Source organism: Pyrgilauda ruficollis, unplaced genomic scaffold, assembly GCF_017590135.1.
Source record: "Pyrgilauda ruficollis isolate IOZ18807 unplaced genomic scaffold, ASM1759013v1 scaffold23, whole genome shotgun sequence".
Classification (NCBI taxonomy): Eukaryota; Metazoa; Chordata; class Aves; order Passeriformes; family Passeridae; genus Pyrgilauda; species Pyrgilauda ruficollis.
Genome location: NW_024522539.1, coordinates 12,733,025 through 12,759,953, shown reverse-complemented (window position 1 = coordinate 12,759,953; position 26,929 = coordinate 12,733,025). Strand labels below are relative to the sequence as shown.

Here is a 26,929-nt window from a genome sequence, read left to right as displayed (position 1 = left end):
GGTTATCAATATATTCTCTTTTTATGCCAAAGCTTTTCCGGATCACCAAGAGCTGCTTATTCATGTGTGCACCTAAGCAGAGGCTGCTGCTACTGTGGCAAATTCTGTTCATGTGTAAATATACTGGGACTGAGCACAGGGGCAGAGGAGAGAGAAGAAAGGAGTTTATACAGAATCACATATATGGCGTTTTTTTAGCAGTGAGGAGAGCAAAGATTAAATGCAAAGGGAAGAAATAATTTTGTGGTTTTTGCATCTAAATGTCTTTAAAGACCCTGACTAACACAAATATTTTGAAGAGTCCCTCCCTTCTCTTTCGCAATATTGTCTTCCCTGCACTGATGCTGCATATTGGCAAGACTACAAATTCAGTTTTACGCTTCTAAAGCAGCACCCTGCTGATGTTGTGTCCAATCCCAGAGGTTATGCTGCCTCAGCTTGTCTTCCTTCATCCCCCCGGGCAAGGTATTTTTGCCTTGCTGACTGAATTCTAGGAAGGCATTACTAAGCATTGTGATTACAGGTCAGGCACCCCTCCCTTTGCCTTTGAATCTTTTTGCTACATTATGAAAACAGTAATTTGAACAGCTTCCTTTCTGTGATCACACAAAAGCCGTTTTCTGGAAAATTCTAAAATTTTACAAGAGAAGTTGCTGAGTGGTTATTCATCTATTTTTTAATTTTTATGGTACCACCCTCCTTGCTTTCCTTTATGATTACAAGATACTAGCATGAGGAGTCAATATTATAATAAAGGATTTTATTTCGGAGTCTTATTTACAGAAGTTAGACTATAAAGGATATTATAAAACTCCAAGTATCTTTGCATCTGCTCCTTAGTTCTCAAACTATCCTCTGCATCTTCAGCAAAATTATTTTAAAATACTTCAGACCATTACTAGATCATTTCATGTATATAATATGGAAACTGTACATCTCCTCTCCCACACAACCAAGAGAAAAATCTCTCTTGCTCCAAGAACCAAGTCAGAAAATTATTAACATGATGAGGGTATGTTAATAAAGCAACCAGTTAATTGTTAAGACTTAACATAGAGAACCCATATATCCTCACATATGATCAAGGCAGAGCTCAGCTCAATACTAGGATGCTAGGAAATGGCCAAGAGATATCTTAGGCTACAATCCTCTCTCCTGAATAAATGTTATCCTTCTCTCCCTGCTCCTCAAAAACCTGTGCCAGCAGGAGCACCAGTGTCTGGAAAAGCACTCCAGAACACAGCTGAAACCAAAACAAGTTGGATGGTTTAGTTCCATGAAGGAGGAATGGAAATGACAAATCTTGTGCTCCTTCCCAGCACTGCCTGAGTGCCCAGGCTCTGCTCTGCACCCAGCCCAGGAAGCAGTGCTCGGTAACAGGCTGCCCACACCACTCAACTCCCCCTCCCCAGTCCTGCTCAGGGCCTCTGCTCTCCTTGACACCAGTTAGTTGTGCATATGTGAAGCCGGGGAAGGGACTTTCTCTACCTATTAATTCAAAAGGGAAGGTAAATGGAGGCTTAACATACTAGAGTAATTACAGACAAAAGGAATGCACACTTCAAGAAAATCCAAAGGGCAATCCAGCTCATTCAGATAAGCAGGCACGGCTGGGAGTACAGAGCTGAGCTAATATTTTCCCCATCCTCCATTAATACCATACATTTGTAACTGAGAACCACCCAGCTCTGAGGCAGTGCTAGACACAAATAGCAATTCACCAAAAAAGTTTTACCTGCACTCTGTGTTGTAGCATTATTTTTCCTTCCTTATGTAGCAATATGCAAGATAATATGTATATTAGTTTACAGAATAACCATAACCTTAAATACAATCAAAAATAAACATAAAAAGAAAGGTGGCAAGGAAATTTGCCAATCCTAAACAGTGTGAGAAAGAGAAGGGCAAAGACAAGAAACTGTTTGCTTGGTAAAGGCATTGAAAATTATTCCTTACAGAGCTGCTCCCCCTTTATAAATAGCATCCCTCCTCCAACTATAACAAATTCCTAACACCTGCTACCCACTTCATTCCAGGGGGAATGTCTTCCCTGATTAACTTCAGGTGGTCACCTCCAGCGCTGGAAAAAGAAATCTAGCCTGTGCCCCATACATTTTTACTTTCTAAAAAGATTCTGCAGACTCCTTATCTGCTGAGTGACAGGAGATATTTTCCCAATAGCATGATAAGTAATTCACTTCTAATAAATCATGATGAAAAGAAAGTTAATATTGCTTGACTCTACTTGAGAAGTAAAATAAAGCAAAATAAACTAAAGTTCAGGCATTCCATCTGCCCTTAAACTATATATCCTTCTCCCCATCCCAATCTTTCAGGATGGTATCAGCTGGCAGAATCCAGAGTCACTGCTTCAGTTAACATTGTGTCAGCCTTTCCTTCAGCAGCTGCATTTCTTAGAGATTGATAGCTCAGCTGTAAAAAATCTGCTTCAGGGAGACACCTGATATCAAAAGTGTCAGAGAAGGGGAGATTAAAAAGAGAGAATTTACAAAATAAAACCAGTTTTTCAGCTTTAAAGTTATATTGGTATTAAAATCCCCACACATGTACAAGTCTTAAATTATTTTTTATACTTCCATAACTCAGTATTACTTGGATTTAAGGAGACATCATGTTTTCTGTACTGCTTCTAAAACTATGTAAGGAAGGAAGAAAAGCAACTGGTGCCACTGTAGCCTTTCTAGGGCCCCACTCATCAGAAAGGTGCAGAAAACGATGTAATTTTCTGCCTCATTGGAAAGATCCATCGAAAGCATCCTCAGACATACACCAGCAGTGCGGAGGAAGAGCTTGCTGGTTGTTTAATGGACGCTGGTTGACAGAAACCCTGGCAAAGCATCCTAGGAGCAGTGGCAGTGCCAGGCTGCCACGCTGCTCCTCAGGAGCACACCTGCAGCCTGAGCAGGATTTAATTGTGCGCCTTCGCACCCCCCTGAACAGCAACCACCTGGGAAAACACCATGTGCCCAGCGACCTTTTTCTAGTCTAACTCTCACATTTTAAGGAACATCTCAGCTGTCAAATGCCACTAAAATCCTGCTCTACCCCACTATTCACAATCACTCATTTCTTTCACTGTTGTCACTTCTGAGTTTTTTGTACAAAACTTATATTTCCAATTACATTTTTCAGATTCTTCTCTACTTTTCCATTTTTGTCAGTAAATCTCATTTCTGCTTCCCACATACATTTGCACATTTTATCACCTAACATTCACATTTTTGTCTGTATGCTTAATGTTACAGCTGTTTAATGTTACCTGACGCTTTATTAAAAACATTAAAATCAATCTTCTCCATTACACCAAATATACATCTTACTTATATAATTTATATAACTGTACAAATTAAAATTATAATATAACAGTAATTTATAGAATTGTTTTATATATAAATTCGTATTTCTTTTAGCAAAATAAATTTAATACAAATTTATTAATTTATTGTTAAATATAATTTATTAATATTAGTTAATATGTTTAGGAACATATTAAAAATACATTTAAGTTGGTGCTATTTTCTGGTATCCATACTCTTGTTTTAACTTTTGCTTGCTCGATCCTCACCACCCAGCCAGTAATACAAAAATGTTGCCATTTTTGCTTATGCACAATACGAATGAGCTTTTATGTTCTCCCAAGACAGCTCAAATTTCTGGAGCTGCACCCTCATTACACTTCCTCAGCTATTAGAGAGTGAGCTCTGAGATAACTACTTGCCCCAACAGTGCAGGATTGCTCTTTAGGTTTGAATTCTGCTCAAGCTGCTTTAAAGTCTCTTTAAATTTTGAAGAGGCAAATTACTGACTATGCAAAGACAAAGTAACATACACTTGCAGTCATTTCTTTTGCTGAAGTGATCATCTGTTAAATTGCCCAAGAAATTGATGCTAAAGGCATTTTTTGGGTTTATTTCAAAAGTTCTTATAGTGTTTGTTAAGAAACAATTTTTTTACACAAAAATAAAACAAACTTTTTAGTCCGTTAAGGACGTAACAGCTAACAAATACAGCTAACAAATGTTGCCATTTTATTCTTTAACAAATAGCTGCATTTGCAGGCAACAAGATGCAAACCTTTAAAGTTCCATGTTAAACTGTGAAGAAAGGAGAAATTGGTAAATTCTGAAAAGTTGTCTGAAATCATGTCTTAATATGTTTACTTGAACTATATCCCCATAAGGAGCACTAAGTGTGGTGCTAATGTGCATAAAATGTTACTGAGATACTGCAAAATTCAGGCTAATTTAATAAAGCCTGATGTGCCTTACATCATGTTGCAATGATGCAATAATATGCTGCTAAATGAGTCACCTCACATTAGCTTCATGGCAACAGCAGAGCTGATGGCTATTGAAGGGAAAAAGGGGTAGAAATATTACTGCAAATATTGATGGACCAGCTTTCTATTGGATTTTTTTCATCCAAGAGAAAGCTGCCTTATTTATTGTGTATTACCAACATACACAAAACCTATATAATAACAGCAGCAAAAATGAGTTAGAAATCCATCTGCCACTAAATAAAATACATGTAGTGTACACAGTACCGTATAGATCATCCCTATGCTGTCTGTGTAGTGCTATACATTTCATGCAATATGTATATACATAATGTACTAGTGTATATTTTATAAATGATTTTATATATATATATGATTGTACATAGTCAAAGTGAAATGTAATTACTAAATTCAATCCATAGCTCCTTCCAGCACTCACATATTCCACAGTTTTACCAGCAGCAGTTTTTTCTAAATGGGTTTTACAAGTTTTTAAGAGTCCCATCATCATGTAGACCATAGAGATTAATGAGTAACAAAAATGGAGTAAATTAAGATACAACTCTTCATAAAAGGCTGCACTTTAAACCATAAGTGCTGGATGCCTCTTTAGTTCCTGCCCCGCATCCATTACATTCAGCACTTGATTCCACTCCTTTCCCACACACAGGATAGAGTGCAGACTTCAAATTATTATGAAGGGAGGAAAAATGTGTTATCTCCACATGTCAAAAAATCCATCATATCTATTTTTCATGCATGATTGTTAGAATGAAAATAGAACATTAAAGGGGATAGTCACCAACAATTTACTCTGCTGAGCCTAGTGATGCCAGTGGGGAGAGCCTGTGCCAGGCAATGAGAACAAGCACTGTGAGGCTTAAGGGACATCCCCCCACCAATCACCCAGGGCACTCTCAGGCTCCTGGGGATAAAGTCACCTTCTGGGAAGACCCACACAAACAATTAGAAGAATTAGTCTAACAGCTCCACATGTACTGCACATTTATCTCAATTTCACTTTAAAAATAGTGCAGACCCCTGGCTTTCTTTGAGCTCAGACCTGTCAAACCAATGTGCAGTGACAGCTGGGGACCTTTTTGATGATACTGGAAATAGGAGTAGTGAATTCAATATCTTAAGTCTAATCTTGTTTCTTTCACATAAGCTACTGTTTTCACTACAAAATCACACAAATGTGAAGAAAACCCTTTTTATCACAAGAAGCTTTCTGAAAATTTAACCTTTACCTGATTTATAATTTGTGAAAAGTTGCCATTCCCAAAACTGCAGTTATATGGCCAACAAGAATGGTGGAGCTCCCCACAAAAATCACAAACCACCACCCTCCCTTCAATTCAAAGACACAAAAAGAGACTTTGTGTCAAGTAATGTAGCACTGCATTTCATTCCAACAGCTAAATAGAGTTTTCAGTATTTCTTCTAAAAGCTGTCCATTCTTCCTCCAGGTAAAAATTTTTTGACATTCATCTAAATCAGCTCTGCATAAGCCTTAATTTGTCATCTTACCCATCCACTTAGGAGTCTGTATACTTTTGGATGCTCCTTTTTGGCATATTTAAAACACCCGATGAAGACAAAACCTGAGAACCTGCACTTCTTGCTAATAAAATATTCGTAAATTAGCCATATTTACGCTCTTGTGACTAAATGTTACAGCTGAATCAGATTTTATTACCTAAGTCACTCAGGTTCCTAAGCTACATTGAAAATCAATCACACTTCAACTCCTACAGCCTAAATATAAAGCCTGTAGGTAGCAACCAGTTCCTACAACTCACTGCTTAGATTATTTTCAGTAAAAGGTGAGAATGATACTAAGACTCCGAAACATTGCAGTTTACTGTAAAATCTTGAAAATTTTCATTTCAGCCTTCTATAAACTCAGAAAGTAAAAATTAAAACTCCTCACACTTCCATACTAAGTTATTAATACCTTTTACGCCAGTAACATAAGGAAAGGAGGTAGGAGAAGGACAGATTCAACAGTATTTGGAGAAGTTAGATATTTTCAATTCATCTATACCCAATAACAAACTCCAGAGACTGACTAGCTCTTGCCATTTTACCATTTCTGAAACCTTAGCCACTGTCCTTGAAGAACTCATGGTTCAGAGCAGAGACCAGAAAAGAGTGGGGTTTTTTTTTTTTTTTTTTTTTTTAAATAATACTGGAAGAAATAGACTGCAAATGTCAGAAGATAATGAAGACATGGTACTGGTTCAGTTGGAATACCCTACATAAAAATTAATTTCCTTCTCAGATTGCATAATAGATATTTTAATAAGGTTTTTTCTACTTCCACATTTCACAGGTGAACTAAGGAACGAAGGACAACTAAAACTAGTGCTGAATACAGAGAGAAGCTGATAAAAAACAGCTAAGAGTTTATGATCAACAGTGGGTGAATGTATTAACTGAGACTTTGCAGGCGTCTGTTTTGGGCATCATTCCACCTCTTAATTAGTGAGTTGGATGAAAAATGAAGACTACATTTACTAAACTAACAAAGCAAATAACCCATAAGGATCTGCACAAACGCAGTGCAAGCCTGGAATTCAAAACTGCACTGACAAATTTAGAGATGGTAGAAGCAATATGTTAAAAAGGTAAATACGTTTTTGTACATGGAACCTGTAAACTGAAAAACACAGGGTGAGGAATAGCAAGCTAATTTCCCATTACCATAAAAAGGTATTGGGAAATTTTAGATCGCCACGACTCAAATATCTATCAGAAACTGGATATTTGTTAGGAAAATAGGCAAGTACTACCCAGCAAAACATTCACAGTACTGTGTGAAAGATGGAGGAAATTTCTTTTTGCCATGGTGGTAAGGCCCTAGGTGAGGTACTTGACCTCATTTAAAGCACTGGAATTTGCTAGAGTTGTGAACCGACTGGAGAACATGCAGAGCATAAGCTTTTCTACCAATATTTCAGTCTGAGATAGATCCTGTTACATAGCCACTGTTAAAATATACCTGCACTCTACACGCCCAGGTCAAAATTAACTCCAGTTATAGCTTATCTTTCCTAAGGACTCCTTATCATCTTCATCTAATGGTTTTTCCAGCCCCTACAGACTTAAAGGAGTAGATCCATGTCCACTGTCTGTAAGACAAGAGTTAGCTACTTTAATTACAATGATGTTTAGATAAGGGACCAGGGAAACTTTCTTAAAGTAATTACACTTCAGTAGTTGAAAACAAAACCCGGGGTGGTCATGCAGCCTCTTCCATCTCTAGACTTTTTTGACAACTGACCACACGAAGCCTCTGTCAGGGGCAAGGCATCTGATTCTTCATTTAGATTGCAATGACCTCTCCTCATCACTTTGGACCTTCTCTATGACAGATTTCAAACACTGCAGCTGCAATGAGAGCTGTATTTCAAGCACTACCATGCATTCAAACAAACAAAGCAAAAAGATTCAGAAATCCTAGCACAGTCCAACTTAAATGAATTCAAATGCTTTCACATTTACCTGACAAAGACCAAAATAAAGTACAAACTGTAACTTATCACATGAATTTAAATGGAATTAAAATTTAACTGAAAGTTAAGTCTATGTTAATTTTTTATTTTCCTTAATATCTAACTAATACAGATTTACCTACAGTAATATTTTCCCCACATACTAAAAATTTTAAGGGGAAAGAAACTAAGGGAGATTAAATAGTCAGAAGCTTATCAAAGGGACACACAGAACGAAAAGTGATGTTAATAGAAACAAATGTATAAGATTGTAGGGTTAAATAGATATATGCAAAAAATTATTATTAAACTGTACTAGATAGAAAAAATCCTAAATATACAGAGATATAAAATTATTTTCCTCACTGAGAAACTGAACAACAGAAATTACACTCATTACTGCAAAGCAGAAAGGAATTTGATGCAAAGTTCACATAAAACCATTTTCCAATACAAAGCATTAATTTAATGAAAGAGTAATGCAGATATTAATTTGATTCCAAACCAATGTCAAATTTAACTTATTATATTTAAATACAGAACATACAGAGTTATTTCAACAATAGTAACTACACTAATACAATGTTTTACTGTCTAGACTGGCAATAATGTGAAGCCCATAACTCTCAGGTAAAGAGCTATACTGCTTTTGGGGAGAATAAAGCTCACCCATACAGCTACAAATGGGTCTTTGTTTGCCACATCTGCGTTGCAGAGAAGTAGTAAAGGCTGTGAGAATGATCCTTTCTTAATAGGGGAAGCATTGCCACATGGTGCTGCCCATTCACACTTCCCAAGCTACTAGTTAAACACTGAAAACGAAGATGTCAAACTCATATGCTAGATGCTATCCTCCAGAAGAAAGATACTTCTGAAAATATCAGTTTAAAGGAAATAGTCAACCTACAGTAAAATTAAAAAATTCTTCCTCTTTGAGAAAATAAACATAAATTAATTTCTTAGAATTATAAACGCATTAGTTATTTAAATCTTTATCAACAGACACTGAACGTAATCACATGTTAATTATACTTTTTAAACAGTCAAACTTCCTGTGCATTCAAAACAAACTTTTAGACAATGATCAAAGTATTCTTAATCTGGCTCATTAGAAATAACATGAAGAAAATAATCACTGTAAAATGAAGAAACTCTGTACTTACTTGACAGCCAGGTAAGCCTGTATCTCTACCATACAGTGGAAATGGACCTCTGTCAGAGGTTTTTCCTATAAAAGAAAGAAATTTAAAATTAGGTTATTTTTAAAATCCCCTAGACATCCACATCAGTTGTCCTTTTATGCAATTCAGAAAACCTATTAGCATCACAATACATTTACAAACATTAAGTTGCATGAATAAAATCAGGTTTTTATATATGTGTTTAACATGCTCAAACAACAGTACAGTAATAGATGACATATTTACCTAATTAAATTCCTTCTGTAACCAGTCAGATACTATAAAATATTCCTATTCAGTGTGTTTAAATACAAAAGGCTAAAGTCCATTTTTATTTCCATTGTTAACAAGCAAAGATAGAGACAATTTTAGACATTTCTCCTTCCTACAGGAAAGTAACACTTAGCTGGTATCCATCTTAGACAATGAATATACTGAGCAATAAAATGAAACCACATGAAAAGCAAACAAAAACTTCATTCAAAACACTAAAACTCACACCACCCTTAAACCACGGCTGATTCATTCAGCTCTTGACATTCACCCCTAAATCTCTTTTTGTTTAATGTACAGATCAGCAGGCACAAAACTCAAGCAATACAACTGGGCAAGACAGCAAATGCAATTTTTGTGGGTAAGCAGCACATAGAGAACACGGTGCAGAGTGGCTGCCTTCTGATGTTGCTGCCTCAGGTCACAAGACATTAGCAATGGGTTTGCCAGCTCCAGAAAATCTATTTAGTGCTGTATTTGTTAGGCATGCCACCAGAAAGGCACATTTGTATACGAAAACTCAGTGTGCAACTTCTCCAGTAGAGCTCAGAAGTTTATCAATCTACACATTGAAAAAAAATCTGTAGTAGAAGCCCACTGAACAATGCCAAGCATCAGACACTCATCAAGTTTGTGTGCAACAAAAAACACCAAGGGCATGTGCCTGCCCTAATTACGGCATAGCTAGGGCTCAGAAAAACCTTGTACCACCACTCAGGGCCTTATCCAAAGGCAAGCATTAATTAACCAGATCTACCCATTTAAAAATGAATGCTATCTCACCCAACTAGGCATTCCCTTTGCAAATGATGTGTGTGTTATCCTGTCCTAATAAGAAGAAAAAGTAGCCTCTCTTTCACATTCCCATTTCAGTGATAAATAGCTCCATGTTATTGCAATTGCACTTCAAGAATAGGACTTCCTTTGCTTTTTCTGATTTTTCTCTCTTACTACCACAAGTCCCTAAAAATAATTTCTTAAGAGGAAAATCTAAAGTATGCTTTCTGTTCATTTTAAAAGTGCATCTTGTGTAAGCACGGAGGACGAGGAAGGCTGAATCTTTTGGAACAACATCTCTGCAAGATTATCATCATGATAGCTACCAATGGTATGGTCAACAATAGTTTGCTTGAAAAATGGCTGCTCTGCTGTAACAAAGGGAGAAAAAAAGTTAACATTTTTCTGCTGAAGCAATTTGCCTCTAACAATCTATCAAGCACCAAGCAAATAAAATACCTAGCATGCAAAATTATAAGTAGTAGGATGAATCATGCTGTTCATTTTAAACCAGACTCAGCACTTTCTTTCCAGAAAATGAGAATCTCATATCACATGATAAACAACTTCGACTGAAGTATGCAGTATTCCAGGCAGGCTTTAAAACAATTATTTGTACAAGAGTCAATTACAGAGGCTAGAAAAATTATGATTTAAATTATGGTTTGTGTAGCAAGCAAGAAATTGTTAGATAAGAATGCATAAAATCGTGTTAGTTAAATATTATAATTTTTAAGGTATGGCAGATTCATATTAAAGGAGAAAAGCTTATTCCAACAGCCCAATCTATAGTAAATTTGGTTTCAAGAAGTGACCAGGAAAAGTCAAAGCTTTCTGATGCCACAGTGCCTAAATATTTATCTAAAATCAGCTGGAGCAAATTGACATTTAACCTGAGTTCAAATGCCCTAGCTTTTCAATGAAGGGTTTGGAAAATAACCCGGGATCAACCAAGCAAGGGTGCCTTTCACAGTCTCCCGAACACACTCCCCTTTCAAGCACTTAGACAGGACTCAGACTTGCAATAGTGTCATAATATTAAAGGTACACATCTTTTAAACACCCAAAATTAGCAGTCACACGCTATAGCAACACACACTGAGCCCACACTCAAGTCCTGCTCCTGGTTCCCTCTCAAACCATGGAGCTGCACCCTGTGGCCCCTCGTGTGGGACTGGAGCAGGGTCAGCAGCTTGATCTCCACACTGGCACAGCACAAGGATGGGACAGAGCTGGGTGATCCTGGGCACCATTAGAGCACATCACGGAGCGCAGTGAAGCCTCTGAAGCTTCAGTGAGAAAACACCAAGGTTTCTCAGCCTGGCCCTACCATAGGACAGCTTCATTTCCAACACAATGGAAAGGTGATGGAATACAGACTCCAAACTGCCCATTGTCTTCTCAACACATTTCAGCTGCTCCGGTCCAGGCACAATGCTACTCTCACTATTTAAACCTTTGTAACCTAATGCCACAGGTGAAGTTTACTTATTAATAGAAACAGAAAATAGCACTACTACTTCGCACTACTTCACAAGTACTTGAAAGGTGGGTAATGTCAGGTTTGAGAAGATGACACTTGCTCCATGGTTCACAAACAGGTAGGTCCCATACACACTCTGTGATCAATGCATGGGCAGTCTCTAGCATCCAATAAAGTTCATACACATGGCCAACTATATCAAAGCAGAATCCCTTTGGTGGTTTTCAGCTTATGAAATACCTTTCTTATTTACTCATACTCTCTACAAGTTGACAGAAGAGAATAAAAACATAGAGGTTACAGTAAAACCCCAAATTACTGGAGTCCCAGTGCTTATGAGAATGCAAACTCTAAAAATACAATGAGTGAGAGCCAAAGCAGACCCTGACATGACTTGCAGGCTTACCCCACAAGATTTGCAGCTGAGTCTGTTATGCCCTTTCTCAGGTCTTGTCTCAGTCAGTGCCCACTACACAGATAGCAATAGTCTCTTTTGCATTGCAGCTGGAAATTCAGAAACACCAATGCTCAGCACTTCGGGGATGTAAGGAAACTCACTGTGGTACCCGACATTAATTAGAAGAAGGAGAGCAAAAAACACTATAAATGACAAAATCCTTGTTGAACATTAATTAGCAGAAGGAGAGCAAAAACCACTATAAATGACAAAATCCTTATGGAACACTTTCATTTGCACAGGTAGAGATAGAGGTAAGGCACTGTGCAGACTTATCAGCTGGGAAGGTAAAGCAGATGCTCAGATGAAGTTTCTTTCCTCTTCAGATTTGATTTTCACACAACAAAAAAGTTAGATGCTGCCATTTTAAAAGCAAAATCTATGCCTTGCTTACAAAGCAGCATCGTGGTAAACTTTTCTTCAGGTTACATCCTAGTGGAGCTATGTATCAGAGTTGTGCATTCCAAGCAGATTTGGAATAAAGAAATAGACATTTAAAAACAATTAAGTTGGTTATATGCAAAAATTTTACATTTGCACAGGTCAATTCACAAGGCATTTGCATCTTTTAATAATTTGGAATTAATGCGTTTCATTGTTCTATTGGGCCTTGGGTGGGTTTTTTTTTTGTTTTTTTGTTTGTTTGTTTTTGTTTGGGGTTTTTTTGTTTGTTTGTTTTTTCTTTTTTTTTTTCTTTTCTTTTTTTTTTTTCTTTTTTTTTTTAAGTTCCATGTGTTTTTATCAGGAAAAATTTCAAGGACCTAGTCACCACCTAACAGGCCTAAAGTTCAGGGACTATGGAGTTAACAGAAACCCAACCAAGAAAATCCCACTATGCACTTTGAACCACAAATATTTCCCAACTGCATAAATTTAAAACCCTGACACATTCTCTACCAATTCAAACATTAATAGGCATTTAGTAAATAATTTTTTTTCTCTTGCAATCGCTTGTCTAAATGTGATATGCTCACAACTTAAGACAGCCTTTGAATACCACATGAGGAATTGTCTTCCACAATGCATCTATACGTATAACAGCTGTGCAGCCTAAATACTCTGAACACGGAAGGAACTGAAACAGCAAGATGCAAAGTGATAGTGAGCTGAAAACAGCACTACATTCACTCTGCTGAGGACTACTTCAGTGATTGTGCTATAAATGCCTGCCAGTACAAAACAGCCTTTTCCCACTGCTTCTAGAAAATGCTTGGCTTATGAGAAGATGACAGAACTCTCAAAAAACTATTTCAATTCCCAGAGAATTAACCCTTTACAGACTGAAATCTTTCTGTGCATTGCTAAGAATTTGTTTGGTTGGCAATATGGAAAGCAACAACGTCTTTTAATGAGCAATGTTTATCATCCAGTATGAATGCCACAGTGACCACAGCTGGCAGCTGCTCTGTTTGTCAGACATGAAGTATGTCTGCCCTACTTGTACAGAGAATCTGCTCTAAGTGAATACTGAAGCGTGTTTTTACAGTTCCTAAACATCATTTCTTCAATGGTAACACTTTAAACTGGTCCCTACAGATAGCCTACCCAAAAATCAGCTTATAAACACTGCTGACAAGTTTGAAAATTTCTTTTTATTTTCCAGTTTTGAAGTGGTGTTTTCAGTTTAATATTTCAATTCAATTCAGTTAGAAATCAATTATTGGGCTGCTTTCTCCCACTCCACATCCAGCAAAGTATGTGTCTTTGTTACCCACAGAATGAATACATTCAAATAATTTTTCATATGCAGATCTAATGTAACAAGGAACAAGCTGCACAAGCTACACTGGTAGATAGAAAAGATGCAAGAAAAACCTTCAACAAAGTAGACATTTTTCTACTAATCAATACTGCTTTCCAAATTACCATGAGGTAGAAAGAATACTAAGTTTATAAAATAAGATTCTTGTAGGTCCACTCTTTATTTTTTAAAATTTTGTTGGCATTAAAAATTCTTATCCAGCAATTATTCAGTACATTGAAAAAAATATTATGTTTGCTTAAAACACGAATCCATCTCTGCTTCTAGGACTTTGTGTGTTGCCTTCTTTGAGGCAAGACTGACACATTCAGCCATAAAAATTTTTACTACGTATCTATGCATTTCCCACAGCAGCAGAGGAATAATTTCTTCCTTTTGTGCTGCTATATAGCCTGCTCATTAATAGAGGCTGTCACAGTTTTAGTATCTTCTCTCTAGCATTTTAAAGATCTATAATGCACACATGTATATATTGTGAATACATAACAAAATACAATATATATTTTTCCTTCTGATACTTGTGCCCCAGAACTCCTGGAAATGAAACGGAGATCTGGAGCAACACAATTAGAAGAAATGGTTTAAAACAAATGACCTCCTATTCTCTTCATGACAATGTTTAAGTATTATTGGCTGATGTGTGCCAAGCATGCTGCTGGCTGCACTAAGGATGTTTAACAAGCCAGTGCCAACAAGTGCAGCTGCTGGACTTGCAGCACCCTCCTCCTGTTCATTCCAAGCCAAATTACTCACTCAGCTATGAACAATGAAGCAGCAACACAGAAAAATGCCAAGTGCAAGTGAGATTAGTGATAAACTACAGGATCCCTACAGAGGTCAGTGATTAGCAGGTCCCCAGCCGTAATCACTTTCCTAACCCAGCCTTTATCTCATCACTGCTCCATCTTAACTCAGTCTTCTGACTGCAAGCAGCTTCTCCAGTCAATATCACTCCAAATTGCAAACTCATCCACACTCTCACACCTTTTAATAAAGCATCAAACCTACACAAAACAGAATGTCTGCAAACTTTTAGGACACATTTTTAACCTGAAGTTTAATAAGTAATTAATACAATAAAATCCTATTACTGGAAAAATTATAATAAAGTAACAGAATAGACGAAAAACTACAAATATACTTAAGCCAGAAATGCTACGCCCAAGTGTTGATCAGCAATGCAGTCTCATGATAAATACAATGATCAATATGGCTCATGATAAAAATGGTATGTACAGACTGCAACTAGTGAAAAAATGTAGGAGGTTTTTCCCCCATACTGTGACATCTCGTAAGACCAATTTTCCCAGACAGCAGAAGTAAATGTTTTAGCAAAACTTGGGTTTAACACTACAGATTTGCTCCCTCCTCCTTTTCTGGCCAAAATTTTGAAAGACTGAGATCCAACAAAACTAATGATTATCAAGAAGTAAGAACTATGATTCTAAATGAGATTTACGGGATTTAACAGTCCAATCTCAGGTCTGCCAGTAATCTCCTAGGATTCTCCATGCCATAAATTCTCATTTGTAAGAAGACAGCATCATACTTTTGTTATCTAGTCCAATTACTTATTTGGAGCAAGAACTGCTTTTCACATCCAAATAATCCAAAATGTGTAAAAACTGAAGCTGAATTACCTGTAATCAACTTCCCATTATAACTTCTACAATTTAGGAACGGATACTGAATTATTGCTTTTGTTAACATTTGCACAAGATGATCTGGAAAAAAAATTTCAGCTTGCTTTCCAAAGACTAAAAAGATCAGAAGCTTTTATACTTACAGTTGTGTCGGCTTTTGCAGATGTCTTTCACTGTGAAAATTCTACTGATTGAACCAACCAGGCAATAAATCTCCGAGTATATTTATAAAGACGTTAAACACAGAAGTCAAGGGATTTCTCACAACTTCTTTAACACAATATTTTTTAAAAATATAATGTCAGTGTGTGAAGAGGTATTAAAGAACCTGCTTCTCAAAGACATGCCTTTGACACTTCCATCCCATTGATTTGTAAGTACATCTAAGAAAAGATGGAGTATTTTGTCAGTTTGCAGATCACTGCACAGATCTTGTGCTATAAAAACAATTTATTAATGTTCTTATGTACTTCAAATACACAGGAGGTAAGGGTGGACTAAATTCCACATTATATTTGGATTGACCCTATGAACTTGTAATTTATATGCTCATGTCAACCAGGAACATTTCTGTTCCAACAGAGGCTGATCCATGAGGGCTCCTTCCTCAGTACTATTCCTGTCCCTCCACTTAGCAGGTTTACTCTGAGCTGAATAACAAATCAAATGTTTGCAAGGCTAGAAGGCACTGAAGTCGCTGGCAGAAAGAATGTACAGCACTAACTGAGGGAAGAGGGAGGACAAACCTGAAGAAAGAACTTTCTTCTCTTCCTCCCCCAAGCATATGTGGGCAAGTATCTGCCAACCAAATAATTCCTGAAGAGCTGTTTCATGCACTTTCAAATCCTCCACTGCTATGTCTACCCCAGCCTAGCCTTACCATTAACAGTGTTAACACTCTATTAACCCATTATGTGTGCTGCACACAGAGAGAACACCCAGTGAGACACAGATTAAGAATATACTAAAAATGAGGGAGATTGGGGATATCCAATATCCAGAAAACAATAGCCAAAGTGAGTTTGCATGTGAACACACACCCATTGCACACTGGTGGCATTTGCCATATACATTTACTTAACACACCTATCCATCCCATGTTTTTCTGGAGTATCCAAGTGTCTTCACTTAGTCAATTAAAATATATTTCTTTTGTCATCTTCCCCACCTCCTCCCCGAGGGAATTAACTCAAATTCTTAAGTAACTGGCAACGCTGATACTTATAGTTAACTTGAAAAGCATCCCTTGCTCTCCTGGTGTGGAATTTGTCCCAGATCTAAGGACAAAAATTACTTTGAACATCAATTACATTCTTAAGTCTAAAGTCAAGAGGATTTTTTAATTGGAAATGAATAGAGAATCCACACTTTACAACAAAATGCTACACCTGTTTCCAATTAAAAGATTATTTTGGTGACACTACTTACTACAAATTACTAGATCACTTCATATATGTATATATACATAAGTTCTGCAGGTATCTACAGCTTCTCTTACTATCCAAGATCTATTGATTCTCATTTAATGAGAAAAGTCAGCTTGTCAACAAAGAAAGATTTCCCCTTGCCCATTTTGTGTATAAACACAGGCACAAACACAACAAACATTTATAACCATCTTCCACTAGGCAACTGCAAATGCATACAACAATGCTCTGCTGTACAACACTTTTGACAGTTCTTACTTGAATTACTTGCATAACCTTTTCTAACTTCACCCCCCACAGACATCTCAATTGCAGAGACAGAGGTTTACAGAACAGGAATTCTCAAACTGTGGGCTCAAGACCAGGCAGTAGCTGCTAGACTGAAGGAAAAAAAAGCCCCCCACAAAAGAAAAAAAAAACCCCAAACAAAAAACCAGCCAAATAAAAAACCCCACCAAACCACCCAAAGAACCAAACAACACAGGAAAACAATATAGAAAATCAAACCCCAAACACACATTAGATGCTAAAACACATTTTGGAAGACAAAATGACATGTTAAGTGTTTTCTGGGTATTACTTCTTCTAGAAAAAATTCCCACAGGTACCACAGAATAACCAAGTTACCTGTTAAAACAAGAGGGGAAATCCTGAGGAAATGGTGCCTGAAAGGAGCCATGTCCTGATCAGGGGCTGGAAACTCCTGACTATTCACATGCATTATATGAAGGCACATCGAGCCAAACAAACGTGAAACAAAAACCCCAGAAAGAATAATTACATAATTACATTGTCTAGATTAATGCAAAGTACTTAAAATGCTAGGAGCTTAAAATAGGTGTTCTTCTTTTAGTACAAAAGCAATATTTACAGTATGGGACTTTGGAATGTCCAAAAATTGAAAGCAATCCTCCCAAGCCCTGAACCAGTGATGATGACTGCACGAGAGAACATCACCGTGTGCAGAAATGTAAACTGCTACTGCAGCTACACTGAGAACGAACTTTTAACTACCCACCAAAAAACACTCAAAACCACAGATCTCTCTAAACCATCCCTCATCTGTGGGCACCTCACATCTCCATGTATTTACGAAAACACTAATACCTTACTGCCAAGGCACCTCCAGGATGAGCACTGGAGTTTTAAGTCACAGATTATTTACAAAAGATCATAAAAGATGTGGGAATGCAACTGAAGAAACATAAAGAATAATAACCCAAGTCCAGACATAGTCAAGGTGATCGTAAGGCTCAGGTTTAAAAACACCATGGAACATGGGGAGCTGCTCAATGAACTAAAGACTAAAACTTCATATATCAATAAATCCTACCTCTCTGCTTGGCTACACATGCTTTACAGAGGCTTTAAATGACCTAAAGCAGATAAGGAAAACACTTTTCCTCAGCATGTTAAGAATAAAAGGAATGCTCACTGCAATATTGGTAATTATTTTATAGAAATGGTGACATGAGTAAAAATGATGAAATACTTTCTATTACAACAGCAAGGAGAATGTAAAAGCAATTACTAATGCTCTGCACATCTGTATCAGCAGGTCAAGGTATCCTGACTCCAAAAGGATTAATTTTTTTTCAAATATATATAAACCAAGGGGTTATCTCAGATATTAAGGCTGGTTTTTACCAAGTCTTAGAATATTCATAAAGTGCAAGATCTCTGGAAAAAAGTTCATTTTGTACACTATTTAAAATAAGTAAATAGCACTACCTAAACAATTTATTCCCCTAATAGCAAATCGTAAATAATGACATCACCAAAATGGAATTCATTAATAAAGGATTAGTAGGCTAATGGCAATACTCTTCAATCTGATTTTGTGGGAAAGGTGTGGTTTTTTTCACCACAGGCTGGCACAGTACACTATCAATGTACCTGAGTTTTGTAAGCTATGTGCATTGATAACAAACTGTTTGAATAAAAGGCTACATTTTAAAATAATGATTTAAAGGAATCACCTTATTACTCTATTAAAATAATAATGCATTAAGGAAGTGAAAGTTAGGCATCAGAGAATGTTTTAAATGCAACTGGAAACACCAACATAACTCAAACCTCACCCCTACATTTAGTCTTTTTTTTTTTTTTTTTTAAGCATCAGCTTGTCAATCCAAATGTGTTACTGGAAATTCAGGACTTGCTGACAGACTGAAACAAATGAAGACAGGTCAGTGGAGTGCTCTGAACTGCACTTTGGGAAGCAAAGTGCCCTTATTCAGCCACGTGCAGAAGGATGCCTGCAGGACTGAGACAAGGTCCTGCAGTCTGGAACTGCATTCACCCTTCAGGGGGAGGGCAGGAGCTATAGAAACTTTCCACATTCCTCCATTATCCCAACCTTTCCTGTTGGCCTGCCTCAGGACCTCTGCAAAAGGCATTGTGGCCTTGGCAAATCCCACAGGGAACCTCCTGAGGTGTTGACTGGAAAAGGCCAAATGTCCACCCTGGTGTTACGTGGTTATGGTCCCTGAAAGTATTGCAGAGTGAAAATCTTCCTTCTAAGCCTTAACAGTATTAATGAGTGAAAGCAAAACCACATGGGCTTTGTATCTTTTTATCTATTTTACCTGCTTGTACTTCAACTCCCTGGACTACAGAACAGGTACTGTGGAGCTTGCATATTATTGTGCAAGCCTTTTATACACACACAAGGATTAATTTCAAAGACTTTTCCCATTTCATACCTAGCTGTTATCTCTGCTGTAAGCTTTCAACCTCACATTAGCTCTTGATATCAAACAGTCATAAACACTTATAAAACACTTTTCTTGATCCTGTTCTGAGTAACTCATCTAAGTCTCAGCATCTGAAGCACCTATTTTACTTCTCATGCAGTTTTTTCAACTTAAATTTACCTTTTTATCACTCTCCCTGCATTTATAATTCTGTTATTACCAGCTATACAGTGTATATGGAACCTTTTTTTCCTTTATGTCTTTATCAGCCTAGAGGAAAACACAGAACACACCCTAAAAGAGTTACATGAAGGCAAGACCACCATTCAGAGGAAGAGAAACAATCTAGAGGATTGGGCCAACAGGAACCTCATAAAATTCAACCATAACAAATGTAAAGTTCTGCACCTGGCCTGGAGCAGCCCCTTGCAGCAGTGCAGGTTGGGGTCTGGAAGGGGCAGCTGCAGGTGAGACAGCATGGGCAGGGCAGTGACCATCCACCTCTGCTCAGCACACCTTACACCACATCAAAAATATTGCACCTAATTTCCAAACCCCCAAGTAAAACAAAACAAAACCCCAGCAGCCCACAAACATCAACCAACCCTAAGCTAAAGAGCAATAAACAGAAAGAATCCCACTGCTTTCACTGGATGCAAAGGTTTCTTTCTTTTTACCAGTATCACATCCACTCCAGAATCCTGGATTCTGAAATCCTGAAACTCGCAAGCCTGCCCCCAACTTCCATCAGATCATATTACTTTCAATTTCTTCAGCTTCCTTTTGCAATGACTTCATATATCTATTTTTCTGTATTGGTTTCTCTTTATCTGTTACATTTACTTTTCTCTCAACACCAAAACTTATTTCACTAAGTTTAAGCTTTCCAATTCAACTGAATTAAGTCCCTTAATTATTCATAACATACTGGTTCTGCAAAAATGCTCATGCATTTAAAAACCCACACAACACTGATCTGTACCTCTTTCCTTCTTTGCCCATGAGATCACTCTCTTGGACATCCGGTCTCTGCAATGAGTTTATGATTTGCACTCTGCTCTACAAAACAGCAAATTATTCTGAATGATGACCAAAACTATCCTTCTTTGAGCAAGCCATTGGAAGAAGAGTCAAAAAAAGGATTAAGACTGTTATTGAAATATCTGGGTTTCTCCATTTCTTTAAATTAAAAATTGCATAGTTAAGTAAAACATTAATTCATTGTAGGAGTTCCATGCCACAGCTGTATCTTGAAACTTTCACTACCACTGTGTTTATTTAATTCACACATATATTCTAATTTTAAAAAACCAAAGCAGTACCGAGGTCATTTAAATTGCTGCACTTTTACTTCTAGGGTTATATTCACAAAGTCTATTTTAAGAACTGCTTTGGAAGCAACTGATGTTTTATGCAGTGAACTGCTATTTTCCCAGATGAATAGAATATCCATTCTTTGGCTCACAGTTTCCATGACACTAAAAACAAAACATTCATCGGCAGCAGCTCAGTGTTTGATGGTAAATGCAGCTGCAGCTCACAACAGCTCGCAGTGTACCTCAGCCCGCCACAGCTGAACAGAGGCACTGTATTTCCCCAACGCAATTTCATTGTTTTACAGACAAGCCTTTTCTTGCCAAACTCAAACATTTCAAATCCTGCTGCTGTTCTGTCTTGAAATGAAAAGTTATTCAATTCTGTAAGTAATGATACTAATGCTAAGTCTTCCAAATTACCGAACAAAGTACATAACCAGAAACACAGCTTCGGTGACAGTAGCATCTGCCCCTACAGTTGAAAAGAATTTTTTTGGCCAAAGAATTTCAAACTTTGCTCCTTGATACAATTCCAACTCACTTGCTTCAAGTAAGCTGTTGAAAATAAATTACAGGAGCAATTTTAAAACTGGTAAATGTAGAAAGTCGCATGGCAGTCCAGAGACAAGGAATGGCACTGAGCTTTCAGAACTGCTTCCCTCCCAAAAAGGAGAATTGAAGTGTGCATGTCTCTGTAGAACAAAGACAGTCTTCTGTTTTAGGGCAAGATACAAGACTTCCACTTGCTAGTAATTTAATCCTGCCCCATATTAGCTAACTTTTCATCTGTTTGAGATCCAGTTTAGGTATATGGTCAATCCCCTTTGTACACTGGTCAGCACACCGCTGTTAAACAAACACTGAGACTTAATCATATTGGTTTGATTCTGAAGATCTCATTGAAAACAGGACCTAATCAATACTGCACATTTATTAGGAGTAAGTTTGGGCACGAATTCCATAAAGCAACTAAGCACATATCTACTTCCAAGTATTCAAATATTCTAAATTCAGCAGGGACTTCTCATACGAACTACACACTCAGGAAACTGATAGGGGACTGCAGGCAGATCACAGAGAAATCTGACAAAGGAAAACGCATCATCTCAGCCAACTCTTAATGGAGTTCTTAAGAAATTCTGTCAAAACTACTGGAAACATCGAAAAAGTACTAAGTTAATACTAACCCGTTAGGAACTTAACGGTAGTGCTATTTTAACCTAGACATTAATTTCTGGTTTTGCTATAAAACGCAGTCCACCTTCTCTAAGGGCAGAAACAAAGTGATGGCTCGCAGCAAGCCGCGTTTGGAGCAGAGGGGAGCCAGCAGCAGCGCCGTGTGGCTGTGACAGTGCCGCCGGGGGGTGACAGAGCAGTCCGGGGAGGGTGGCAACGCCGTCTGGGGAGGGGGGGGTGGTGGAAATGCCGCCCGGGATGGGTGGCAGTGCCACCGCGGGGTGGAAATGCCGCGCGGGATGGGTGGCAGTGCCATCGCGGGGTGGCAGTGCCGCCCGGGATGGGGGGCAGTGCCATCGCGGGGCGGAAATGCCGCGCGGGCAGCGGAGGCGGCGCTGTCGCGTTCCCGCTCCCCGCGGCGCGGTCGCTGCCGTGCCCAGAGCGCCCCCTCCCGGCCCCGGGCCTGCAGCGCACGGAAATGTCCCCGAGAGCGCGGCCTTGCAGCGGCGTGGGCCGAGACTCCCGTCCCGAGCGAGTCCCTTTAAAGGGCGGCTCAGTAGAGAAACACAGTGGTCCAGAAGCTGCAGCAATATTTAGTAATAAATCATTAGCCAGACAAAAATTAAATCATTGCTCTTGATACCCAAAGCATTGACTTCAACTTGAGATTCAGCAGGCCCTTCAGGATCAAAGAGGGTTATGGCAGCTTACTGTCAGAGGCCAGTGGAATTCACTTTCAAGCATTACTCTTCATAAATTTCTACTGATGGCCTTTCTACTGACAACTTACTGGACTTCTATCACATCCTTGCACTAAACCTTTAACAAGACTGGATCATAAGTGCACTCCCCACAGGCTACTACAGATTACAAGACCAGAAAATAATGCTTTTGTAGCTTTTCCAGGACCTGAGTAAGAAACATGCACACAGAGTGTGACATTCATATTGCCAACGCAGCGCTTCCACCTTCCCAGAACTCCAGCGACTGGAGCGTGATCTGTGTAACCACTGCAGGCAGTCACCACTGTAACCTGGGAAGAATATTCATGTTCTTCTGCAAATGGAGTCCTGCAGAAGTTCTTTGGTAGGTAGGTAAATGCTGATACAGGATACAAATGCTATTTCAAAATTTCAATTTTATCAAGTGTTTGCTGAGGGTTTGACTCTTTTTTTCCTTCTGAAGCTTAAAAGGAGACAAGGAATCCAGAATCTGGCAGAAATAGTCAACTCCCCTTACAGATCCTGGAAAGAATTTTCTTATCTATAGATTTAAATTCTTCTAGTTTATTGCAACACTCGTATACATTTCCCTATCCTAGTGTTTCCCAAACAGCAGACAATAAATTGAAGATCCACCATCTGACTGGTATATTAGAGATGATGTTTTTGCTCCTTTACAACAAATACAGTGCCAGTTTTATTAAAAATACTAAAGACAAATCCATGTGTTTTCTTGAGACTGTCTTTTTGTAGCTGTAGTGGCAGTAGCAAATAAGGGACTTCACAGAAAGAATACAAGCAACTATGCCTAAGTCCACAGTAAAATCCCACCTGTTTGTGATTATCACACACAGAGCCAGGCATGCAGGGGGAAGATGAATGAACATAGAGAAGCTTTTTCAAGTATAATTTGCAGCATGAAAACCTGAAAGAAACCCCACATCTTAAGCTACCACAGATTCTTCATAGGTTCTTTATAGGTCAATAGTTAGTGATCCTTTTTATTGCTCCCTTCTCAAATGCAGACTTTATAGCTGTCTACTTTCTGAAACTTTGGATAATGTCTAAAAATGCTAAACTGTAATATCAACATACTAAGTCAGTGACAGGGGAGGAAGACTGGACAGACAGCACCTATTATAATCACTACCAGCATCTCTCTTGCCCAACCATGAACCATGTCTTGTCCATCTGCTCAGGTACTTACCTCTTTTTCAAGAGATAATTGAGAAAAAAAAAATTCTTATCCATGAGAAAGTGGTTAAAAAAAAAATTACAGCAGCTATATTGGATACAGAAGGTCAAAATTCAGTGTCTAAAAAAATAGTTTTAAAATGATCTTCAAAACTGATAGCTAAAAGACGGCTGCTTTTCAGATAGCAAAGCGCCCAATTTTTTTTGAAGTATAACTCAATCACAAGCGCACAGGAATGCTGAAGCCATGTCATGTAGCTCAATTTGAAATCCTAAATATGGATTTATGACCCTGATCCTTCAAACAGCTACATACATGCTTAATGGGATTATGTGTGCTTAAAGTCTCTTAGATGCAGAAGTATTCATAAAATTAGGACTTACCTTGGGCATGTAGATCAGTAGGACACATTAGATTTACGCTGACTTTTGTTATATTTGTAAGACATTTGGACACTTCGGTTATATGAGGTAAACACTGAAGTAGAATTATTTCAGCACTATTTTCTTTGCATGTACCACAAAAAGCTTAGAAGGATTATTATTTTCCTAAGAGAAAACAGGGTACTATCAGAGCATTACCAAAGCACCAGAAATGCTAATTAAGTGGTCACTTCGCTTACGACAAAAACAGCCTTTAAGTGAAAATCAGAGATATGTTTTAAATAGCTTTTTTCACACTATCCTAGAACATTCTGTATTTCAAGAACTGGAGCTATACTGAAATATTCTGAAAAGTGAAAGCACTTGAGATATTATTTCAACAATTGTGTGTGTGTGTATGTATAAGTAACAACACTTCACCTATGTACATTTCAGTGTATCCAAAACACTTCAGCTACATACATGCTAAGATTTTTCTTCTCTGAATAAGACCCATTCTTTACCACTTTTTAATTCTTTTTTTAAAAGTCTTTTTTTTCCCCCCCAATTACAGGCAGGAAATAAAAAGAAACGCAACTCTTTTATGTAAAGTAAATCCATCTGGATGTTTGCTGCATCCTATATTATAAACTTGTGATCCCCAACCAGAATGAGTTATAGTGAAGCTGCAGGCAAAATTGTCTCCATATACCACAATCCATTATCCCTGTCAAGTTAATGTTCCATGTTGAGCCATATGGCGTGGGTACACACTCAACAAAGGAAATTCCTTAAACTTGTTATAATCAGCACTTACAGTCATCCAAAAAAACTGACATAAACAGCTTTATTGTGTTTTGTGCATTTCAGTTGATATCCATGACAAAAAGAGGAAGCTTCAGGGGGAGGGAAAAAAAAAAAAAAAGAAAAAAAAAAAAAAGAGGGAGGAGGCAGTAAAGTTGCAATAATAAAAAGGGAGGGGAAGGACAGAGACTGTACACTTCACAATTACACAACATTTTCCTTACCAAGTGATTTTCAATTACAATAAAGCTCAAGACTCCTGACACTGATTCAGATTAAGAAGAGACAAAAAACCCCAAAAACCCTACATCAATGCCTCATTTTCAATGTAAGTAATACATTCTATAGCTTCAAAGTGCCTGACTCATGCAAAAGATTATCAATTTTTTTTTTTTTAAAAGCGAATAATTTTTCGTTTTCCTGACTTGGGAAAAAAAGGTTGGCCTTCAGTTGTTATACAATTATCAAGAATTTAACAATCCTTCATTAGCAATATGGCAATTTAAGTAAATATCTTTCTATGCATTAAGTGTAGGTCACAGATGAATTAAGGACTCCCAGAAGCCTCTGCTACCTGGCACAACCCATCACATCAAGCCTAAGTCAAGGTACAAGTAGAGCAGAACTTCATTCCAGCCCCCGCAGTGACAACAATAAAACGCTGAGAAAACACACTATCAAATACTGAACTCAGCATCAATTTCTGTTAATTACAGCCTTGTCAGCAACGTGATTATTCAAACAGCTCATGCAAATGTTAATGAGTCCTTATTTGCATATTTATTTTTTCCTTTGTTGAAATGTCATTGATTATTACATTCTACAATGATGAATGCTGCTGATGATGTGCTCTGATATGTAATTAGTCATTAAGTGGAATGAATAGATCAATTATGAAAAAGGAGTGAGATTAAGAAATATCAAACAAGACCGCCCAATGTAACCATAGAATTTTTTTTAAAGGAACTAAAATAATTTCTTGGCATTTAAAGTGCAACATCAGTAGTTTTCAATAAATAAACTACTACTTTCCTGAGGTTAAATAAGATCTTCCACATGCACTGCTACTTGGGTAATCTAATTACAATAGCAGAGAGCTTTTGTAAAATCAGTAAGAAATCTGCAGTGACACGTAGGTTTCGGGGTTCGCTTGTTGTATCCCGTCCCTCCTCCAGTTGGTATTTTTGAGGAGAGCTGCTCATGATCCCCCTCAGACTGTCTGATCTCTGAGCAGGGCTGAGAGCCGTGCTTGCAGCAGCCCCACTTTGTTCACAAGGCGAAGCTGAGCGCTGCCTTTGCGACTGCCTGCTCCGACTCCCCAGCCAGCACTCGCGGCTTGCGGATGAAGGGGAAATGGGAGAGAAGAGGAAGGAAGGAAAAAAAAACCCTAACAAAAAAAACACATTACTGCAGACCAGATGGGAACATTCCACATGACCAAACCAATCAATCACCTCGGTGGGGCGCAGGTGCAACACAGCCGTGTAGCAACACACCATTTCACAGTCTATCGGGCACAAACACATGGTCACCAATCAATGGCACCCCCAGGACCTGGGGGGGAGGCTCTCTCGAGCCTTACTGGTCCATGCCTGATGACTTCATAATCACACATCATTTCATTCACTGGAGGATACAAACCAGCATTCTAATAACCTTCCCCCGAAACCGGTCATGTTGTGCATATTAATAGAGTGCTGGGTAGAGCTCAACCACCGGCTCCACGCTGCAATTCGAGCAGAGCCTGCAAGAAGGAAACAACCTGAAGCTAAGAACTTCTGCCCGAGGAAGGAGTCGGCTCAGACCAGATCAATGGCAACATTATTCATTTTGCCAAAATAAACTCTGCATGACGCTC

At 38.1% G+C, this 26,929-nt stretch overlaps 1 protein-coding gene across 8 annotated transcripts in view; it reads right to left on the bottom strand.

Annotated features, from left to right (window-relative positions):
• Window positions 1-26,929, bottom strand: part of TCF12 (transcription factor 12) — a 160,653-nt gene that overhangs the window by 60,696 nt on the left and 73,028 nt on the right. For all 8 annotated transcript variants that reach the window (XR_005955274.1, XM_041468951.1, XM_041468954.1 and 5 more), the window contains exon 7: window positions 8,961-9,025. Coding sequence is in view for 7 of the 8 variants with exons in the window: in XM_041468951.1 (XP_041324885.1) it covers window positions 8,961-9,025 (65 nt within the window). In the remaining variant the exon portion in view is untranslated. The remainder of the gene's footprint in view (window positions 1-8,960; window positions 9,026-26,929) is intronic.